Source organism: Panthera tigris, chromosome A3, assembly GCF_018350195.1.
Source record: "Panthera tigris isolate Pti1 chromosome A3, P.tigris_Pti1_mat1.1, whole genome shotgun sequence".
NCBI lineage: Eukaryota > Metazoa > Chordata > Mammalia > Carnivora > Felidae > Panthera > Panthera tigris.
Genome location: NC_056662.1, coordinates 38,642,806 through 38,665,487, shown reverse-complemented (window position 1 = coordinate 38,665,487; position 22,682 = coordinate 38,642,806). Strand labels below are relative to the sequence as shown.

Genomic DNA, 22,682 nt, shown 5'->3' with positions numbered 1-22,682 from the left:
GATTTTCTGCTTAGATGATCTGTCCATTTCCCTGGGATGCTAAAGCCCCCTACTATTATTGTATTATTATCAATGAGTTTCTTTATGTTTGTGATTAATTGATTTATATATTTGGGTTCTTCCACATGGGGGCATAAATATTTATAATCGTTAGATCTTGATGGATAGACCCCTTAATTATGATATAATGCCCTTCTTCATCTCCTGTAAAAGGCTTTGGTTTAAAATCTCATTTGTCTGGGATAAAGAAATTGTGGTTTATATACACAATGGAGTACTACATGACAATGAGAAAGAATGAAATATGGCCCTTTGTAGCAACGTGGATGGAACTGGAGAGTGTGATGCTAAGTGAAATAAGCCATACAGAGAAAGACAGATACCATATGTTTTCACTCTTATGTGGATCCTGAGAAACTTAACAGAAACCCATGGAGGAGGGGAAGGAAAAAAAAAAAAAAAAAAGAGGTTAGAGTGGGAGAGAGCCAAAGCATAAGAGACTCTTAAAAACTGAGAACAAACAGGGTTGATGGGGGGTGGGAGGGAGGGGAGGGTGGGTGATGGGTATTGAGGAGAGCACCTTTTGGGATGAGCACTAGGTGTTGTATGGAAACCAATTTGACAATAAATTTCATATATTGAAAAAAAAAATAAAATCTCATTTGTCTGATATAAGTATGGCTGCTCCAGCTTTCTTTTCACTTCCATTAGCATGATAGATGGTTCTCCATCCCTTCACTTTGAATCTGCAGGTGTCTTTAGTTCTAAACTGAGACCCTTTTAGGCAGCATATAGATGGTTCTTGTTTTTGTTTTTGTTTTTTTAAAATTCATTCTGATACCCTGTGTCTTTTGATTGGAGCATTTAGTCCATTTACATTCAGTGATTATTGAAATATATAAATTTAGTGCCATTGTGTTACTTGTAGAGTTGGTGTTTCTGGTGATGTTCTCTGGTCCTTTCTAGTCTTAGTTGCTTTTGGTCTTTTTTCTCCCTTCAAAGAGCCCCCCTTAAAATTTCTTGCAGAGCTGGTTTAGTGGTCACAAACTCATTTAGCTTTGGTTTGGGAAATTCTTTATCTCTCCTTCTATTCTGAATGACAGCCTTGATGGGTAAGGAATTCTTGGATGCATATTTTTCTCATTCATCACGTTGAATATATCTCTTTTAGCCTGCTAGGTTTCTGTGTACACATCTGCTGCTCTTCTTATTGGTCTTTCCTTGTAGGTTAAGAACTTTTTTTCATGATCATTCCTTGTCTGTATATTTTGTGAATTTGGCTATGATATGCCTTGACAACGTATGGCTTTTGTTGATAATTGGAGTTCTCTGTGCTTCTTGGATTTTGATGTCTGTGTCCTTTCCCATATTAGGGAAGTCTCAGCTATAATTTGTTCAGATAAACCTCCTGGCCCCTGTTCTCTTTTTCTTCTGGGACTCCTATGATACAAATGTTATTCCATTTTAGTAAGTTGTTGAATGCCCTAGGTCTACCTTTGTGATCCATTAGCTTTCTTTCCCTCTTCTTTTCACTTTCATTATTTTCCATATTCTTATCTTCTGTATCACTGATTCACACCTTGCTTTGTCCATCCTGATTTTTATGGCCTCCATTTGGGTTTGCATCTTGGTTATAGCATTTTAATTTTGGCCTGACTTGATTTTAATTCTTTTATCCCCACAGAAGGGTATCCTCTCACGTCTTCTGTTTCTTATAAGTCCAGCTAGTATCCTTAAGAAGTTGTTTTAAATTCTAGTTCAGGTACCTTATGAAAATAAAAAATATATATAATTTATAAAAATAAAATTAAAAAAACAAAAGAAAGAATTGATAAAATAAAATAAATGAAGAAATAATGTTAAAAAAACAAAGAGTAAAAGTAAAAGGGAAGCTAGATCCTATTTCCCCTAGAGTGAAGCTTTGTAGCGCTCTGTGATCAGTAGACTTAGTGTGAGTGAGTTGTTTGTGCTGGTCTTCTGTGGGAGAGGCCTTTTTCACGAATCTTAGGTGGATTTGCCCTAGTGGAGATGCACTTTAGGGTGCAGGGAGGTGGGTTTTGGTATAAGTGGCTGTGGTCTCCAGAAGGTGGTGCTGTTTGCTCCCTGTAGGCTTTCAGTGCTAATGGGCAGGACAAATATGGTGGCACCCCACTCTCTAGCCCAGGAAGTAAAATTTCGTGCCCCCCACTCTTTATGGAACCCTCACAGAAGGGCAATCAATCACCCCTCTTGTGTCCCCAGTTGTGGTCACATCACTGCATTCACCCTGACTTTGTCCAAGCTTTTTTATCTCAGGTGCATGACTAAATTTCAAAACTCAAAATTTTAGGGACTACTGCTGGACGGACCCTCACTGTTCCTCTGGGACAGGGTCTCCTGGAACTTTTGCCGCTTGTCACCCATGTAAAGAATGCTGTGGTATAATCATGGTTCAGAGTTTATGGCAAAACAAAGCAGAAAGCCAGCACCCCAGCTCCCTGCCCCCAGCAGGAGTCCAACTCCTGTGTTTGGGAACAGTGCAGCACATTAGCACCGCCCGTTCTTGTGTCCCAGAGGACTCTCAGTCCTCACTGTCACTCCTGGGACTCCACCCTGCTTTGCCACCTGAGCATCTTTAAGCCAGGCTCTCCCTTCATGGCAGCAGACTTCTAAAAAATTCAAATTATGTGCTCCACTGAACATAATACTTGTGGTTGCCTCATAAAGCAGGCTACCTCTCCACTGCCGTATCCACAGTTATATCTCCCCCAAGTCAACTCTTTGCTCCTCCTACCTTCCATAACATGGTTGCTTTTCTACTTACAGACTTGCAGTTTTTGTTCTCTCATCTCTGATTGATTTCTTGGGTGTTGAGAATGATTTGATAGCTATCTGGCTGTGTTTGAGGGAGGAGACAAGCTTAGGGTCCTCCTATCCCCTGCCATCTTAACTCCTCCTCTTATATGTTCTTTATACATTTTGGATACTAACCCTTTATTGGATATGTCATTTGTAAATATCTCCTCCCATTCTGTAGGTTGTCTTTCAGTTTTGCTGATTGTTTCCTTTGCTATGCAGAAACCTTTTATTCTGATGTAGTCCCAATAGTTTATTTTTGCTTTTGTTTCCCTTGCCTCAGGAGACATATCTAGAAAAAAGTTCCTATAGCTAATGTCAGAGAGGGTATTGCCAGTGTTCTCCTCTAGGACTTTGATGGTTTCAGGACTCACACTTAGGTCTTTAGTCCATTTTGAGTTTATTTTTGTGTTTGGTGTAAGAAAGTGGTCCTGTTTCTTTCTCTTGAATGTTACTGTCCAGTTTTTCCAGTACCATTTGTTGAAGAGAATGTCTTTTTCACATTGGGTATAGTTTCCTGCTTTGTAAAAGATTAATTGACCATATAGTTTTGGTTCCATTCCTGGGTTTTCTCTTCTGTTCCATTGATCTAAATGTCTGTTTTTGTCCCAGTCCCATGCTGTTTTGATTACTACATCATTGTAATATAACTTAATATCCAGAATTGTGATGCCTTTACTTTTCTTTTTCAAGATTGCTTTTGCTATTCAGGGTCTTTTGTAGTTCCATACAAATTTTAGAATTGTGTTCTAGTTCTGTGAAACATGCTCTTGGTATTTGATAGGGATTGCATTAAATCTGTAGATTGCTTTGGGTAATATAGACATTTTAATGATATGTGTTCTTTCAGTCTATGAGCATGGAATGTCTTTTCATTCCTTTGTATCATCTTTAATTTCTTTCATCATCTTTCATCAGTGTTTTACAGTTTTCAGAGTATAGGTCTTTCACCTCCTTGGTTAGATTTATTCCTGAGTATCTTATTATTTTTGATATAGTTGTAAATGGTATTGTTTTCTTAATTTCTTTCTGTTGCTTCATTATTGGTGCACAGAAATGCAACAGATTTCTGCACATTAATTCTATATCCTGTGACTTTACCAAATTCTTTTATTAGTTCTAGAAGTTTTTTGATAGAGTCATTGGGTTTTCTATATATAGTATCATGCTCTCTGCAAACAGTGAAAGTTTTACTTCTTCCTTACCAATTTGGACACCTTTAATTCTTTCCTCTTGTCTGGTTGCTGTGGCTAGGAGTTCCAGTACAACGTTGAATAAAAGTGGTAAAAATGGCCATCTTTGTCTTGTTCCTTATCTTACATGGAAACTTTCAGTTTTTGACCATTGAGTAAGATGTTAGCTGTGGGTTTCTCATATATGGTTTTTATAATGTTGAGGTATATTCCCTCTAATCCTACTTTGTTGAGGGTTTCTTTTTTTTAATCATGAATGGATGTGGTACTTTGTGAAAAGCATTTTCTGAGTCTGTTGAAATGATCATATGGTTATTATCCTTTTTCTTATTGATGTAATGTATCACATTGATTGATTTGCAAATATTGAACCACTTTTGCATTCCAGGAATAAATGCCACTTGATCATGGTGAATGATTCTTTTGATGTATCGTTGCATTTGGCTGGTATTTTGTAGAGGATTTTTGTATCTATCTTCATCAATGATATTGGCCTGCAGTTCTATTTTTTAGTGGTGTTTTGATCTGGTTTTGGTATCAGGGTAATACTGGCCTCATAGAATGAATGTAAATTTTCCTTCCTTTTCTATTTTTTGGAATATTTTAGGAAGAATGGTATTAACTCTTTTTTCTATGTTTGGTGGAGTTTGCCTGTGAAGCCATCTGGTCCTGGACTTAGAGTTTTTGGGAGTTTTTTGATTACTGATTCAGTTTCTTTGGTGATTATTGGTCTGTTCAAATTTTCTGTTTCTTCCTCATTCAGTTTTGGTAGTTTATATGTTCCTAAGAAATTTATTGGTTTCTTCTACATTGTCCAATTTGTTGATATATAGTTTTCCTAATATTCTCTTACAACTGTTTTAATTTCTGTGGTGTTGGTTATTTCTCCTCTCTCATTTGTGATTTTATTTATTTGGGCCATTTCTCTTTTCTTCCTGGTAAGTTTGGCTAGAGGTTTATTCATCTTATCAAAAAAAACAGCTCTTTTTTTTTTTTTAATAATTTATTGTTAAGTTAGCTAACATACAGTGTGTACAGTATAGTCTTGACTTCAGGAGTAGATTCCCATGATTCGTCACTTACATACAACACCCAGTGCTCATCCCAATAAGTGCCCTCCTTAATGCCCATCTCCCATTTTCCCTTTCCCCCAATCCCCCACCCCCACAACCCTAAGTTTGTTCTCTGTATTTAAGAGCCTTTTATGGTTTGCCTCCTGCTTGAAACTTATTTTTCCTTCCCTTCCCCTATGGTCTTCGTTAAGTTTCTCAAATTCCACATATGAGTGAAAACATGATATCTGTCTTTTTCCTGACTGACTTATTTCACTTAGCATAATACATTTCATTGATTTGTTCTATTATTTTGTTTTTTTATATAATTTATTTCTGCTCTAATCTTTATTATTTCCTTCCTTCTGCTGCTTTAAGGTTTTGTTTGTTCTTATTTTCTAGCTCCTTTACTTGTAAGGTTAGGTTGTCAATCAGATTTTTCTTGCTTTTTGAGGTGGGCCTGAATTGCTATAAACTTCCCTCTTAGAACTGCTTTTGTTGCATACAAATGTTTTGGAATCCTGTGTTTTCATTTTCATTTGTTTCCATATACTTAGTTAAATTTCCTGTTTGACTCTTTCATCATTCAGTAGCATATTATTTAACCTCCCATATATCTGCGGTCTTTCCAGATTTTTTCTTGTGGTTGACCTCTAGTTTCATAAATGTTGTGGTCAGAAGAGATGCATGATATGACTTCAGTCTTCTTAAATTTATTGAGGATTGTTTTGCTAGTATCTGATCTATTCTGCAGAATATTCCATGTGCACTGGAAGACAATGTGTATTCTGCTGTATTAGGATGCAATGTTCTGAATATATCTGCTAAATCCATCTGATCTTGTGTGTCATTCAAAGCTATTGTTTCCTTGTTTATTTTCTGTTTAGATGATTTGTCCATTGATGTAAGTGGGGTGTGAAAGTCCCCTACTATTTTTGTATTATTATTGATTAGTTCTTTTATATTTGTTACTGTTTTATGTATTTGGTGCATAAATATTTACAATTGTTATATCTTCTTGTTGGATTGCCCCCTTTAGTATTATATAGTGTCCTTCTATGTCTCTTATTAATAGTCTTTGTTTGAAAGTCTATTTTGTCCCTTATAAATAACAATATAAATATATTGCTAGTCCAGCTTTTTTTTCACATTCATTTTCATAATTGGTGTTTCTCCATCTCCTCACTTTCAATCTGTAGGTGGCTTTAGGTCTAAAATGAGTCTCTTGTAAGCAGCATATAGACGGGTCTTGTTTTTATCCATTGTGTCATGCTATGTCTTTTGATTGGTGCATTTAGCCCATTTACATTCAAAGTAACTATTGATAGATATGTATTTACTGTCATTTTATTATTTGTTTTGTGTTTCTAAAGATTTTCTCTGATTCCTTCTTGTCTCTCTGTCTTTCATGACTTGCTGATTTTCTTTACTGATATCTTTGGATTTATTTCTCTTTATTCTTGCATATTTATTGGTGATTTTTGATATATGGTTACCATGAGGTTTGTATATATCTTCTGCATATAATAGTCTGTGTTAAGTTAGTTATTTTTTAAGGTTTTTTTTAGTTAAGTTAGTTATTTTTTAAGAACCCATTTTTTACTTCTCTTGTTTTAGTTATGTGTTTTTATATTACCTTGACTGATTTTTTACAGAAATACTCATTTTTACTGCTTTTGTGTTTCCTACCTCTATACTGTCTCTTTTGGTCTCTCCTTTCCACTTAAAGAGTCCCCTTTAATATTTCTTTCAGGGTTGGGTTAGTGATTGAACTCCTTTAGTGTTGTTTGTCTGGGAAACTCTCTATCTCTCCTTTTATTCTGAATGATAGCATTGACAGTATTCTTGGCTGTAGATTTTCATGTTCAGCACTGAATATGTCATGCCACTCCCTTCTGGCTTGGAAAGTTTCTGCTGAAAAATCTCCTGCTATACCCTTATGGGTTTTCCTTTGTAAGTTACTATTTTCTTTTCTTTTTTGTTTATTTTTCTTTTTTTTTTTATTTTTTTAAATTTAATTTTTTTTTTTTTTCCAAATTTTTATTTAAATTCCATCTGGCCAATACACAGTGTAACATTAGTTTCAGGTAAAGAATTTAGTGTTTCATCACTTACATACAACACACAATGCTCATCAGAACAAGTTCTCTCCTTAATACCTATCACCTATTTAACTGATCCCACCAACCTACTTCCCTGCCAGCAATCATTAGTTTGTTCTCTACAGTTAAGAGTCCATTTCTTGGTTTCCCTCTCTCTTTTTTATTCCTCCGTGTTCATTTGTTTTGTTTCTTAAATCCCACATATGTGCAAGATCATATGGTATTTGTTTTTGTCTGGATTATTTCTCTCAATATAGTACTCTCTAGCTCCATCCACATTGTTGCAAATGGAAAGAATACACTCTTTTTTATGTATGAGTTATATTCCATTGTATATATTTATATATACCATATTTGCTTGATCCATTCATTGGTCGATGGACATTTGGACTCTCCATAACTTGACTCTTGTTGATTATTCTGCTATAACATTGTGGTGCATGTATCCCTTTCAATCAGTATTTTTGTGTCATTTGAGTGAATACCTAGTAGTGAAATTGCTGGGTTGTAGGGTAGTTTTATTTTTAACTTTTTGAAGAACCTCCATACTGTTCTGCAGAGTGGCTGCACCAGTTTGCATTCCTACCAACAGTGTAGAGGGTTCTCCTTTCTCTACATTCTCACTGACACCTATTATTTCCTGTGTTGTTAATTTTAGCCTTTCTAACTGGTGTGAGCTGATATCTCATTGTAGTTTTGATTTGTATTTCCCTGATGCTAAGAGATGTTGAGCATCTTTTTCATGTCAGTTGCATATTTGGATGGCTTCTTTGGAAAAATGTCTATTCATGTCTTCTGCTTATTTTTAAACTGGATTATGTGTGTGTGTATATGTGTTGAGCTTTATAAGTTATTTCTATATTTTGACTACTAACCCTTTATCAGATATGTCATTTACAAATATCTTCTCTGATTCCATAGGTTGCCTTTTAGTTGTGAATATTTTCTTCATTGTGCAGAAGCTTTTTATTTTGGTGTAGTCCCAATAGTATTTCCCTTTCTTCAGGAGACATATCAAGTAAGAAATTGCTACAGCTGGTATCAAGGAGGTTACTGCCTGTGTTCTCCTCTAGGATTTTTATGATTTCAGGTCTCACATTATGTGTTTAATCCATTTTGAATTTCTTTTCGTGTATGGTGTCAGAACATGGTCCAGTTTAATTCTTTTATGTGTTGTTGTCCAGTTTTCCCACATAATTTGTTGAAGAGACTTTTTATCATTGGATATTCTTTCCTGCTTTGTCAAAGATTAATTGACCATATAGTTGTGGTTCTATTTCTGGGTTTTCTATAAGATCAATGGGTGTTCCATTGATCTTTGTGCCAATACAATACTGTTTGATCACTACAGCTTTGTAATGTAACTTGATGTTTGGAATTGTGATGCTACAGCTTTGCTTTTGTTTTTCAAGATTCCTATGGCTACTCGGGATCTTTGTGGTTCCACACAGATTTTATGATTGTTCTATTTCTGTGAAAAATAATGTTAGTATAGGGCTTACATGGAATGTGTAGATTGTTTTGGGTAATACAGATATTATTTGTTCTTAAAATCCTGGAGCATGGATTATTTTTCCATTTTTTTATGTCAACTTCAATTTCCTTCATCGGTGTTTTATAGTTTTCAGAGTACAGAATTTTTACCTCTTCAGTTAGGTTTATTCCTAGATATCTTATGAGTTGGTGCATTTGTAAATGGGATTGATCCCTTGATTTCTGTTTCTGCTGTTTCATTATCAGTGTATAGAAATGCAGCAGAGTTCTGTTCATTGACTTGGTGTCCTGCAACTTAACTGAGTTCATGGATCTGTTCTAGCAATTTTTTGGGGGGAATCTTTTGCGGTGTGTACATATATATGTATGTACGTACATATATATATATATATATATATAGTCATCTGAAATTTAAGTTGCTGTCTTCTTTTGTCTTAGTGATTGAAAAATGTTTCTCTTTGTCACTATATTTTGCCTTTAATTACAATATTTCTTGGTCTGAATCTGCTTTTGTTGATTTTGGTGAGAGTTCTTTATGCTTTCTCTATATGAATATCTGTTTCCTTCCCCAGATTAAGAAAGTTTTCAGCTATTATTTCTTCAAATAAATTTTTCTTCCCCCTTTTCTCTTTCTTCTTCTGAGACTCCTATAATAGGAATGTTATTAACATTTGATGGAGTCACTGAATTCCTGAAGTCTACTCTTATTTTGCATAATTCTTTTTTTCTTTCTTTTTTTTTTCAGCTTGAATACTTTCCATTACTCTGTCTTCCAGGTCACTAATTCATTCCCTGCTTCTTCCATCCTGTTATTCATTCCATCAAGTGTATTTCTTTATTTTTTTTAAAAACATTTTTAAATGTTTTATTTATTTTGAGAGACAAAGAGAGAGAGACAGAGACAGAGACAGAGACAGAGACAGAAAGAGTATGAGCGGGGGGAGGGGCAGAGAGAGAAGGAGACACAGAATCCGAAGCAGGCTCCAGGCTCTGAGCTGTCAGCACAGATCCCGATGCAGGGCTCAAATTCATAAACTGAAGGATCATGACCTGAGCTGAAGCTGGATGCTGAACCGACTGAGCCACCCACGAGCCCCCATCAAGTGTATTTCTCATTTTGTTTATTACACCCTTTTTCCTTACTGTGTTATTCCTTATGTTTGTGTTAAGGGTCTCACTCATGTCTTCCACTCTTTTGTCAAGTCCAGTGAGTATCTTTATGATTATTAGTTTAAATTCCCTGTCAGGCATGTTATATGTATCTGTTTTGCTTAGATCTCTGGCTGGCTGTGGCCTTGTTCTGTTCTTTTATTTGGGATAGTTTTTGTGTTGTTGTTGTTGTTGTTGTTGTTGTTTTGTCTTCTCATTTTGTCTTAAGTCTCTGTGCCTGTTTCTCTGTATTGAGAAAGTTAGGTATGTCTCCTATTCTTAAGGTTAATGACCTTATGAAGAAGAGTTCCTGAAGTGCCCTGCCATGTGGTATCTCCTGTTTTCCAGGGCCTGTTGCTTTCAGGAGTGTCTCTAGTGTGTGTTATGTATGCTCTCTTGTTTTGTCTTGGCCACTTTATCCTTCAGCCAGTGGTCTGCGGAGACTGTCTTTTCTGTTGTGGGTAGTGTTTCATCCCTGGTCTGAATGTGGCATGTTTTTACTAGGTGTGTTCTGGTTTGTGAAATGAGACCTGTCACTGCTGTCACCAGAATGAAGGCCCTGAAAAATTCCCCTGTTGGGAAATTTGGTGTTGGCAGGGGTTTGGACTAGTTTTCTGGGGTAGGGTGTCTGCCCTGCTAGGACTGAGGCAAGCATGACTAAGTGGGGAGGTTCCACTGGTGCCTGGGTGTGTGGGGCTTTGTGTAAGCAAGTTAGGTAGCAAATGTTGGTGCTGCATTGCTTCCCACAGGTGGCCCTGTACTTGTGCTAAGGGACACAGGAGGCAAATGGCACCTGCCAATTCCTTTGTTTCTGGAGGGGTCTCTCTGTGAATGCTGTCTCTCTTGGACACTCTGTGAGATGAGCAAATAGCCTCCCCATGTCCATCAACAGATTACTGCATGACGGTGAAAATGAGTGCATTACAGCTATACACTGAAGTATAGATGAACCTTAAAATCATAATACTAACAAAATGCAGTTTGCAGATGGCTGCAGTGAGTATGCCACCATTAATAGGACTTTGCAAAACCAAACACTATTTAATTATAAATCCACATACTATAAAACTATACAGGAGATGAGCAAGTTATTGACAAGTAGTTCAGGGTAATTTCTCTTGGGAGGGAGGACCGGGGGAGTCTCAATAGTATTAAGAGTGTTAGATTTTTCTATTTGTTGAGTAGATTCATGGATATTATTCTTTTAATATGCATTGTAAATTATGTTATGTTGTTCCTTTTATAATTAAAGCTCTTAAATATGACAAAGTAGGAAGGGCAAAGGAGTTCAAAAGAAGCAGATAAGAGATGTCATATCTGGTAGACTGAGGAAAGTGTCATGAATGAGTCGTTTTTAGGAGGGAAAATCTTGGACTTGTTTAGTGAATAGCAAGTAGTCTGATTTGAAAGTGTACAGAATATATTAAAGACAGTGTTGTAATTACAAGTGAAAAACAAAGCAACAATTGGATTTACTGTAATGTTGACCACATAAGGCTTTTGTAATAAAGTGCAATACTAGCATGTTGGATAGATTGGAGGAAGAAGGCCCTAGAAGTGAAGGCCATTGCAATTATAGAAGCAGAATTTTATTGGATAGAGAGGAGAGTCAAGTATCAGAGACTCTCCACGAGAGAATCTCTGGGGCTTAATGGCTGATTGACTATGATAGTTGCAGTAAAAAAGGAATCGTAACTAGAGTGACTTGAAATTACATGTCAGTAAGAGATTATGAGAATGTCATTTATCGAGCATTGGAAATGTGGAGAAAATGGGGTTGAGCTTGACCATGTTAGCACGGAGGTATTTATAAGCAAGATAGTCAGTTGGATATATGGGCCTGAGCTTGAAAGGGAAGTTGAGACTTTAGAATTGAGTGGAAAGTTGAGACTTTATGGTATCTTCCATGGAATGTATGATGCAGCTGAGGAGGCCAGATCTACTTGCATGTCATTTCCTCAGAGAGGTTGTTCCTAACCACTCTACATAAAATTCTTACACCTCTTCTTACCCTCCTACTTAGATTTATGTTCCTTCTTAGCACTTCTTTTTTTTTTTATGTTGTTTTTTTTTAAATTTATTTTGAGACAGAGAGAGACAGAGCATGAGTAGGGGAGGGGCAGAGAGAGGGAGACATAGAATCTGAAGCAGTCTCCAGGCTCTGAGCTGTCAGCAGAGACTGATGGCGGGGATTGAACTCACAGACTGTGAGATCATGACCTGAGCCGAAGTCAGACGCTTAACCAACTGAGCCACCCAGGTGCCCCTCTTCTTAGCACTTCTTGATTCTATACTTTTTTGTTTCTTATTGTGTATCTCCCTTTAGCAGGAATCAACTCAGTGAAGGCAGTGATTTTGACTTATTTTCCTCCCATTGTTCTATCCCCAGCTTCTTTTTTAAAAAAATGTTTATTTATTTTTAAGGGGGAGGGAGGGGCAGAGAGAGAGAGAGAGACAGAATCTGAAGTAGGCTCCAGGCTCTGAGACATCGGCACAGGGCCTGACACAAGGGCTCAAAACTAGTGCACTGCGAGATCATGACCTGAGCTGAAGTCGGACAGTTAACCGACTGAGCCACCCAGGTGCCCCTGTTCTATCCCCAACTTCTAATAGAATATTTGTGGAATGAATGAATGAAAGAGTGAATGAATGAATGAATGAAGAGCCAAAGGTAAAAACCTCAGAGGATGTCTGCCTTTGCAGTGGATGGAAGAGAATCCTGTGAAGGAGATAGGAAAGAGAGGGAGAATGGATATAGCTGAGAAAGATACTGGTTTGGAAGACAGAGGCAGAAGAAAATTTTTTGACATAGCCAAGGGATATCTATGTGTTTAGAGATGTAAATGAATATCAAGAAAAAGATTTTTGGTTTAGGCATTAGGAGGATGTAAGTCAACTTCTCACCTTGTATCATAGTGACAAAAGGAGAACAGTGAGCAGCTGGGAAGGAAAGAGACCTAGAAATGGTGAAGAAGTTCTTGAGCCAAGTTCTTTGGTGATAGGTGAGGTGGGTTTAGAGTTTGGTAGATGACTGGCATCCACAGCTTTGCATAGTACATAAAGTTATTGAAATTAATACTTTGCTTTTCATCTTTTTCTTCCTTAACTGGAATGTGTCTCAGGGAATGTCACAAAGTTGCAAAATAAATTATATTTTTCTTCCTGTGTAACAAAAGATACATATGTAGAATCCCAGAATATTTTTAAATGTGTAGAAGTTTTATAAATCAGAATAAATTTAAGTGAGAGGATGGATTGGAAATAAAAGGGAAAAAGAATAATAGCAATTAACTATGAAGATATTTATTTATTTATTTATTTATTTTTAAGTTTTTAAACAGTCATTTTAGAAATTTAGGTGGTTTTCTAAGGGTCTTCAAGAATGCTGTTTGGGAAGCTAATGGCAAAATTGAGCTTTTTCCTTGTCTTTTTCTGAGGAGTTGCTGTGGTGAGCTCTGAAATACTTCTCAGAGTGGTCTCCTTTTTTTGTTTATTTTTAACATAAGTTTAAAAAATACTTATGTATCTTATTTAAAACAAGATGCAGAAACATTGTACAGAAAGGCTAGGAGATCCCATAATAGGAAGAGTGATTATAGATAATATTCAGGAGAATTGTGAAAGTAGTAAAAATTTGAGGCATTTTTTTTTTCCCTTTGGCTGGAAAGGATGGTGGAAAATCACATTTATTGACTTGGATAATCATTTTGGAAATAAATAGTTTATTTTCTTACTAAATTGAGTAACACCCAAGTTTGTTTTTTTCAGTGCATATTCAATGTAAGAAACAGGAGCATCCCAATTTCAAAAAAACCCCAGAAGTTCCCTTCTGTGGCATGGCTGATGCATTATTCTTAAAGGAGAATCTTGAAATAAAACTAGGCAGCCTCAATCAGTTTTCTTTTCTTCCTCTCCTCTTACAAATAAGAAAAAAAACACACAAAAAACAAAAACAAAAGCCTTGTTATTGTATTAAATTACTAACAGAGTTGATCAGCAGCAGACTAATAATATGGACTTATCAGAATAAGTGGAAATGGGTAGCCACCACCAGAAGTCTAACTTTGTAGGGCTTGGGGCATTCCCAGCTAATGTTGGTTTTCTCCCTGTGGCCTAGGTTTCCTGTTTATACAAGAGCTCTAACCTCCTCCTACAGCCTGGAAATCCCAAATATTTTGGATAGTTGGAGCTTTTAAAATAGCAAAGGATGATTTGTCCATAGCAGGTGTGTTCTTACTCACACAGACCTTTGGGAAAACAAAGAAAAGACCATTTAAATTAGCTATGGAATTTTGGTACCTGGAAATAATTTGGTAATATTATTTGGATAGAAGGCAAATAATAAGTACAGTATTAAAAATGAAAAACAGCAACAACACCTTTGTAAACATGTTACATTAAAAAGAACAGTAGTTTTGTTGCTGGTCTATTTGATTCAAATGTGGCCAGATGTAAGGGACTGTGGACTTGATTTTAGAAGTTGGTACCATCACGTAATTTGAATTTTATGCTAAAAGATGTTTATGAAATATTAGGATGTAATTAAAACCACACAAGGAATTTGTTTCATCCCATGCAGAAAAGAAATAAAGATCTTTGTTTCCATATTAGCAATTTTTTTTTTTCCTGAGGATACTGATTAGGTGATCAGAAAGCTTTTTTGTCTTTTCCTTTAGTTTGTGAGCATGTGGACAAAACCACGAATATTAGTTATAGTAAACTCCAAGAGCATAATTATAATGTTGCAAGAAGGAAAGGAAAATTAAATCATATGAAGCTGAAGGCTGAGTTGTACAATATATTGACTGGTTCATTTGAACAGACCTTATATTACATTTGATGGATGTGGGTAAATAAATAAATCCATATATTGTATGCTCATAATAAATTTTAGAATTGTTTTTGTGGTTGTAAAGTTGCTTTCCCACATTGTAGCCTAATGTTCTTTGTCATCAGATATTTGAGTGTAAGTATAATTTTTGAATCTGTGAAAACCACGTATTCGTGAAGGAAGAATAGGGTGTGGGTAAACAACATTATTCAGAACCTTTTATGAATGTGGTAGAACCCAGTTCATTCATTAGCATTAATCGTGGGAAGCTTATTCTGAGTGCTTCTCACATAGTCCCTCTGAGGCTCAATGACACTGATGATTTTCTGCTATGGTACCTTGCTTCTGGCTTGATTTTCAGTTTCAAATTGGGTAAGCTCAGAGTATTTTCTTTATTTGATTTAAGTAGCAGATTTATATTCATTTTAAACATTTAAATCAAGTAGTTTCTTATTTGTATTTTTGACTTGAAATTCTGTAATTGTATTTTTGGGGTAAACTTTGAGTGTGTTTGCTGTAAGTGTGTGTGTATGTGTGTGTGTTTGCATTTCCATATTTTTTTTAGGTCAAAAATAATCCTGCCTGTTTTTCTTCCCTACTTTCCTTTCCTTCCTGTAAAATATGATATTCTTAAGAGCTTCTCACTGTATTCTGTAATTATTTAGATACAAAAATGCAAAACAATTGACTGTTTTATAAATATAGAAACCTGTATTTAAAGAATCCAACCCAAACACCACCTGACTGATAGCCAGTAGAAATGATATAAGTAAAAATGAACTCCCTTTGGATAAATAATTTTGAAAACACAGCACTTTAAACAAAAACATTTGGGAATGATTAGCCTTTGATATACTTTTAGAGACAATTAGAGAAATTTTAACAGATTAAGTAATAATTAATAGTTATTCATAAAAATTGCCAATTAGTAGTATAAGAATTATTAATATCTTAGACATGAAAAATTCTGAAGGTAAGAGAGTGTCTTTGTTTTTAGGGGGTCTCTTCCACAGTATTTAGAATGAAAGCTTATAGTGTTTGCAACTTACATGGAAATGGCTCAGGAAAAAAATATTTTTATGTGTATTACTTTTGCACTGTAGACTAATGATGACACTCAAGGGTAATTGACTTCCTTTGTAGAAAAGCTTATGATGAAAGTAACAACTCTTTGGGACTTAAGTTATAACAAAACTTTACCAGTTAACAAAGTGAAGGGAACAGAACTGCTTTACAGATCCTGAGAAATTAATTACAATTATAACATAGTTCATTAAACAAATGAAAACTTATATTTAAGGAAAAATATACAGAAAATAAATATGTTTGTTTTGGATGTGCATTTATTTGGCAGGACAATTACATTTAATATGAAGGCACATAAATATGAATATATGATGTGTACATTAATTTTTTTATTTTTTGGATTTATGAAAAGCTCTCAATATTGTCACATATGAAAATATTCTGAAAGCAGGCAATAAAGAACACAAACTGTCAGGGGTCACATTTCATCGTCTCTACATGCCAACTTTTGCAGTACTTGTGGCACACACTGTGGGCTGGTTAGAATGTCTAGTAGTCATTCTAACTTATTTCACCCTTGCATGCCTCTATTACACAGACTGTAAAAGCTAAATATTTATGTTTTAAGACTCCTTTTCAGAAATAGGCATACAGTATTGGGTCAGGCTAATGAGATGCAAGTGAGAGTCCACTTGAGGTTTTCTGGGACAGTCTTTTGTTTTCTTGATAAAAAGGGCTGATATTACCTCTTTTATCTTCTTCCTGTCTTGAATATGGATGTGATGCCTGGAGTAAGAGCAACCATCTTGTTTCCATAAGGAAACAGACAAGACTCACAGAAATCATGGCCTTGACACTGTAGATGTGCTGCCACAAATGCAAAAGCCACTTTCCTCTAGACTGCATGTTAGGTGGGAAAAGTAAACTCCAATTTGTTTAAGTCACAGTCAGATTGGTCTTCTCTTAGGTGTTGCAAAAAACACTCATAAATGGTTCTGTGTATATCCCCAGTGTTTATGAAATGGAAAGTGTATTAAAGATCTGGCTACTCATTTATTTTCAAATTTTATTGTGTTTGTATGTGTGTGTGTGTGTGTTTGTGCATGTATATACCAGCATATACACACACATACTTACATACATAAATGGGGGCATGCTCTTGTTTGAATCCCTAATTGGTCACTTCCATCCCCTGTTTTTGTTAGCAGAAACATGCGTTTGCCCAAATATTAGGTAACCATGTGCTTTGTGGTCCCCACCATGAAAGTAATAGGGAAGAATGGGATTATTGTTATATTCCAGTCACTACCCTATGTTAACACAACTGTTGTGTTAGACTATTAAGCCTAGAGTTGATTGTTCTGGCAGCCAAATGCATCAACCTCTGTGCTTGGTTATTAGAGATCTGTATGACCTGGTGGTGTCTTTGTCCTTCCATAAGGTTTATGCTGTACTGTGCTATCAGTCTATTATTTATTTGGTACAAAGTTAGTATAGTCACATGATGCAAGATACAAGAGATACAAAAGGATAAACAGGGAGAAGTCTCTCCCAATCTCTGTTCTTCAGCCAACCCAGCTCTTCTTTGTGGAGAAAACCAAGGTAATTTGTTTCTTTGTATTCATCAAGAGAGATCCCATGCCTTTATGTGCAGCAGCATGATGTGTGTGTTCTTTTCTTGCCTTTTACACGAACAGTGGCAAGATAGTTATATGACAACCTTACATTTAGCTTTTTTCACTGAATTTATCTAGGCAATCCTTCTGAGTTAGTGCATAAATAGTTTCTTTATTTTTCTTCACAGCTGTATAGTATTCCATTATGTGGATATGGCATAATTTTATTATGTAGACCCTTTTTAGTGGATGTTTATAGATTGTCAGTCTTCTGCTATTGCAAACAGATGCCATAGCAAATGAAAGTCAATTCGTCAAAATCATTTAAGGATTGAAACAATATGTGTATGGTTACTTTAAATTTTTTTATTTTGGTTCCTGAAGATCAACAGAGTAAGGAGGTTATGACTAGAACAGGGATGGGAATAGAATAAGGCAAGTCATTTTTTGAGGGGAACATTATGGTCCTGAAGTCCCAGAAAGGTGGTACCCAAACGTTCCTGTCTTTGTTGTCTAGACCAGCTGTGATCTGAAGCCTTTTATGTTGCTCCTTATTGTAACGAATGTTTTAAAGATTGTTATAGGTTTGGATGAGGTAAGAAAGAGTTTCTTTCCTATTTTTATCAGTTGTATTTATTCACTTTTATAATAATCTTATATATTATATAGCGCTTTATACTTTTCTAAGATTTTTTCAAATCCTGTTTCAGTCTCTCTTTTAATACTTCAGGCTGATATTGGATGAGTCATCTCCAGAACCAAATATCAAATGTCAACCTGGTGACCTGCATCATGCATCTAGGTAGTCAGAGTTAAGCCTACAACACAGATCTCCTAATTTCCTGGGAGAGGCCAAAAAAAAAAAAAAAAAAAAAAGATATGTGTGTGTGTTTGGGCACACGTTTCAACACTCCTCTCCAGATACAAGAGACCATTCTTTACTGAAAGGAACCATTCAGACCCCATTTGAGTCGGGCTGACCCATCTCCCATGTCACAGGGGTGGGCATGTGACCCAGTATAAGCCAATCGGAATAGTCATCCTTCTGGCTGTGGTGGTTGATTCGAGAAGGAATGTGATATCCAGTCAGGCAGATGGAAACACTCCCTTGGTCTTTTTCTGCCAAAGCTATGCAGAGGAGCCATCTTTCTCTTTAGTTTGAGTGATAGGATTAATTTAGGAGTTATCAGCGTTATGGATCTGAGGTCTGAAGCTAGGTAAAAACCCCAGAATTCCTAGTTATCTGAGCCTGGGAAATGATCATTTTTGGATAGGAACAAAACTTGCTAATTTATATGCTGTCTTCCTTCCATGGAATAGAATGTTGTGCCTTTTATTCTGTCTTTGAGTAGGGAGTGGCGTGGAGAGAAAGGCTGTTGAAGTGGAAGTCATAGAATCAGTTCAAATCTCTATTATGCCACTTGCTGGCCTTTAGGGTCTTGGATGATTCGTTTTGTCTTTTTAAAAGCTACTTTGAGGATGGCACCTGTTGGGATGAGCACTGGGTGTTGTATGGAAACCAATTTGACAATAAATTTCATATTTAAAAAGAAGCTACTTATAGCTTAAGCTTATTAAGCTTAACCAAATATTTATTTTCTCTTTTTGAAAGCCACTTATCATGGGACACTAGTTTTTCCTTTTATTTATTTTTTTAAAATTTTTTTTTCAACGTTTTTAATTTATTTTTTTGGGACAGAGAGAAACAGAGCATGAACGGGGGAGGGGCAGAGAGAGAGGGAGACACAGAATCTGAAACAGGCTCCAGGCTCCGAGCCATCAGCCCAGAGCCTGACGCGGGGCTCGAACTCACGGACCGCGAGATCGTGACCTGGCTGAAGTCGGACGCTTAACCGACTGCGCCACCCAGGCGCCCCTAGTTTTTCCTTTTATAAGAAGACATCAGCAGGACCTGTGCACGAGCTCCACGGTATCTTCACCGTACCAGCCTCCCATTCTGCTGTCCTTAGAGTGTGGCTCTAACCACTCTCTGGGCATCATATTTGCATTTAAAACAGGAAGAGGGGCAAAGGCAATGAACAAAAAAGAATGTTCCACCTGTCAATCCTCTTTCAAGGACTTTTCCTAAAATGCCCTCACATGACTTCTCTGTGTGTCTTATTGGCCAGAACTGTGGCCTGTGGTCACCTCTAGCTACAGAGAGTCTAAGAAAGTCATTTCTTAGCTGGATACATTGCTGTCCCCTCAACAAAATGGGTTTCTTTTAGTTAGAAAGAAGGAGAGAATGGATACTAGGTAAGCATCTATTGTCTGCCATGGGGGTTAGATTGGATAATTGGTCTATTGGCCCTACCTCTAGAATTTATGAACTCTATTTAATAAATTTGAGGAGAACTGGTGATTAAGGCTTTAATGCTTAGTGCAGCAGAATAACCTAGATTAGGGTTTGGCAAACCATGGTCGACAGGTCAAATCCTGCTGGCCACCTGATTTTATAAATAAAATGTTATTAAAACACAGACACGTTTGTTTACACATTTTGACTCCTTTTGCATTACAATGGCAGAGTTGAGAAGTTGTGACTTGGACCAGAAGGCCCGCAAAGCTGAAAATGTTTACTATCTGGCCCTTTTGCAAATCTCTGGCCTAGATGATTCAGAAAAGCCCCTCCATCTTGATGCTTCCAGAAACATACATTTCTTCATTTATTCAACAAGTATTTGAACATACACCACATTTCAGGCATTAGATCAGGCACAGGGGTTATAGTAGTGAATGAAACAAAGTCCATGTCCTCCTCATGGAGCTTCTATTTTATCAAGTCAGGCAGACAGTAAGTAAATAGGTAAAGCTTCTTATTTGTCATATGGTTATAAGAGCTACAGAGAAAAATGATGTAGGAAAGGTAGGTAGTAACTGTAGGGGAGCTTGCAGTTTTTGAGCATGGTCAGGGAAGACCTCCCTTAGAAGGTTACATTTAAACAAAAATCCAGAGATGAGGGATGGAGCCATGTGGCCCATGAAGGGAAGAATATGCTAGAACAACATGTGCTAAAGACGTAGCAATGTGTCTGGAGGGACTGAGGATTCGGAGGAAGGCCAGTGTAGCTGGAGCAGAGAGAACAAGGGGGAAGATGATTAGGGATGAGCTCAAAGGGGTGGTTAGGACCTCTATGTAGAAACTTACTCATGGAGATATATGAGGAGAGGAATAACATGGCCTGACTTGCATTTCAACATGGTCATTCTGGCTGCATTACCAACAGTAGACATGGAGGGCTCAGACTGGAACGTGGGAGACCAGTCAGATGCTCTCATGCTATATCAGGCAAGAAATAGTAGTGGCTTGGACTAGAGTGACGGTGGTAGAAGGGAAAGAAGTGGTTGGATTCTGGCTAGTTTTTGAACGTAGAGGTAACATGTTTTGCTAATAAATTGCTATAGAGTAAGACAAAGAGAGTCCAAGATGACTTGGCTTTTGGCCTGGGCAACTGAAAGAATGAAGTTTCTGTTTACTGATGTGGGGAAGCTTCCAGGAAGAGTAAGTGTTGGAGGCAAGTTCAATAGTTCCAGGCAGTTCTTATCAAATACGCAAGTGGAAATGTTAATCAGGCAAGTGTTTATTCAAGTCTCTAGTTCAGGGAGAAGGTCTGGGCTAAAATACATTTGAGAATCAAGAGTGTGCAGATATTTTAAGGTGATGGACTATATATATGAGATTCTCAGAGGAATGAATCTCGATAAAGAAGATGGTGAAGGACCCTGGAATCACTGTCATGAGATCCTTGAGTGAGAGAAGGGATGTACCTAGTGAACAGGCAGGAACATGAGCAGTTCATCTGTGATAACACACAAATCAAGAAGATATGGTGGGGATGTATGAAGGTTTTCTTTCCTTGTTTCTGTTTTTTTCAGGGAATTGGGAATCAAGGTCAGCTGCAGAGTTAGAACTGGAGGAGATGTTGGAAGTTTGAGGGTAAGTGAGAAAGTATAGGCCAGTCCTTGGGAAATGTATGATTTCTGAGCAGCATTAAGGGACCAAATTGAGGTTAGTGATCATGAGTGGTTAGCACAGTAGTGCCATTCTCTGGTCAAATTCAGCTTATGGCTGTAGACATGGAGTAGGATTTAACGATGGTTGGAATTTTGCCAGGTGAGTATGATGGTCAGTAGCAGGGCAAAATAGTTGACAGTTTCTGCAGGGAATTAATTATAATGATGGGACATAGAATTTAGCCCACTTAAGGACCAAAGTGAGGATATGAAGTGGGTGGGGGACAGCCTGAAGGATTGTTGGAGTCTGGGTACTAGAGGGTGTACGATGGAAAGTTAGGGGTAGTAGGTAGTAAGATGCTTGCAAGTAAAGTCTATGAAAGAGGTGGAAGTTGTTGGTAGTCACACTAGGGTATATAATAAGGACAATGAGTGACTGACATGGAATAAAGGATAAGATTCTTGGGAGAGGATAGGTCAAGGAACTGAGAGATCAGGGAGTTTGGAAGCATAATCTCCATACCTTGAAATCATGAGAACTTACAGCAGTATGGATGTCAGAGAAATAATGATCTAGGACCTTAAATCTTTTTTTTTTTTTTTTTTAATGTTTACTTATCTTTGAGAGAGAGACAGACAAACAGACAGAGCTCATACTCTGGAGCAGGGGAGGGGCAGAGAAATAGGGAGACAGAATCAGAAGTAGGCTCCAGGCTCCAAGCTGTGAGCACAGAGCCTGACGTAGGGCTTGAACTCACAAACCACAAGATCATGACCTGAGCAGAAGCTGGACGCTTAACCGACTGAGCCACCCGGTGCCCCAGGACCATAAATCTTTGAGGAGTGACGGGGAGTGACTTCTGGGGACCAGTATATGAACTGCCACATGGACAAATCTGAGGATAGGAAACTCAAATCTTAGTAAGAGTCTGTGGGCAGCCCTGAGGAAGAGGAAAGATACTATCCCACTCCAGGCATGACATGAATATTTTTATTCCATGAAACTCTTTACGTTAGTATAAATTTCAAACCTTGTATACCCCTAATAAGTGTAGCAATGCCAACCATTTGTCACAATTAAAATGAAAAAAATTTACAGTTTTCTGAATCCACAAGTACTGACATTGTATGTTGGCAAGTATACCTGAATGTTTTGAAATCTGCTTGGTTTTTTTGCTGAGCTGGGCCATTAACTGGCATGAACATGAAACAGCCACAGGGCTCAGGAGCCCTGAGATGGAGTCCAGCCAGATGGGTACAGGAAGTGAGTGATTCTTCTTTTCTTTAGCCCAAAAATTAATGCATAAACTTAAGTATGAAAATGAAAAATTTGAATTGCTGGCGTTACCCTTTTTCCTTCAGGGCGTTCTCCATGGAAGCATTGTTCATTCAACCATCTGCATAGATGTTGCTCTTGTTAAAAGTGGCCC

The 22,682-nt window shown here is 37.0% G+C and overlaps 1 protein-coding gene across 12 annotated transcripts in view; it reads left to right on the top strand.

Annotated features, from left to right (window-relative positions):
• The window catches only part of TASP1 (taspase 1), a 342,726-nt gene that overhangs the window by 175,199 nt on the left and 144,845 nt on the right, over positions 1–22,682 (top strand). The window contains exon 12 of one of the 12 annotated variants that reach the window (XM_042980923.1): positions 21,175–21,294. The exons of the other annotated variants lie outside the window; for them this stretch is intronic. Coding sequence (XP_042836857.1) covers positions 21,175–21,233 — 59 coding nt within the window. The 3' untranslated portion in view covers positions 21,234–21,294. Of the gene's footprint in view, positions 1–21,174; positions 21,295–22,682 lie in introns of those variants that run through there. 12 annotated transcript variants of the gene reach the window in all.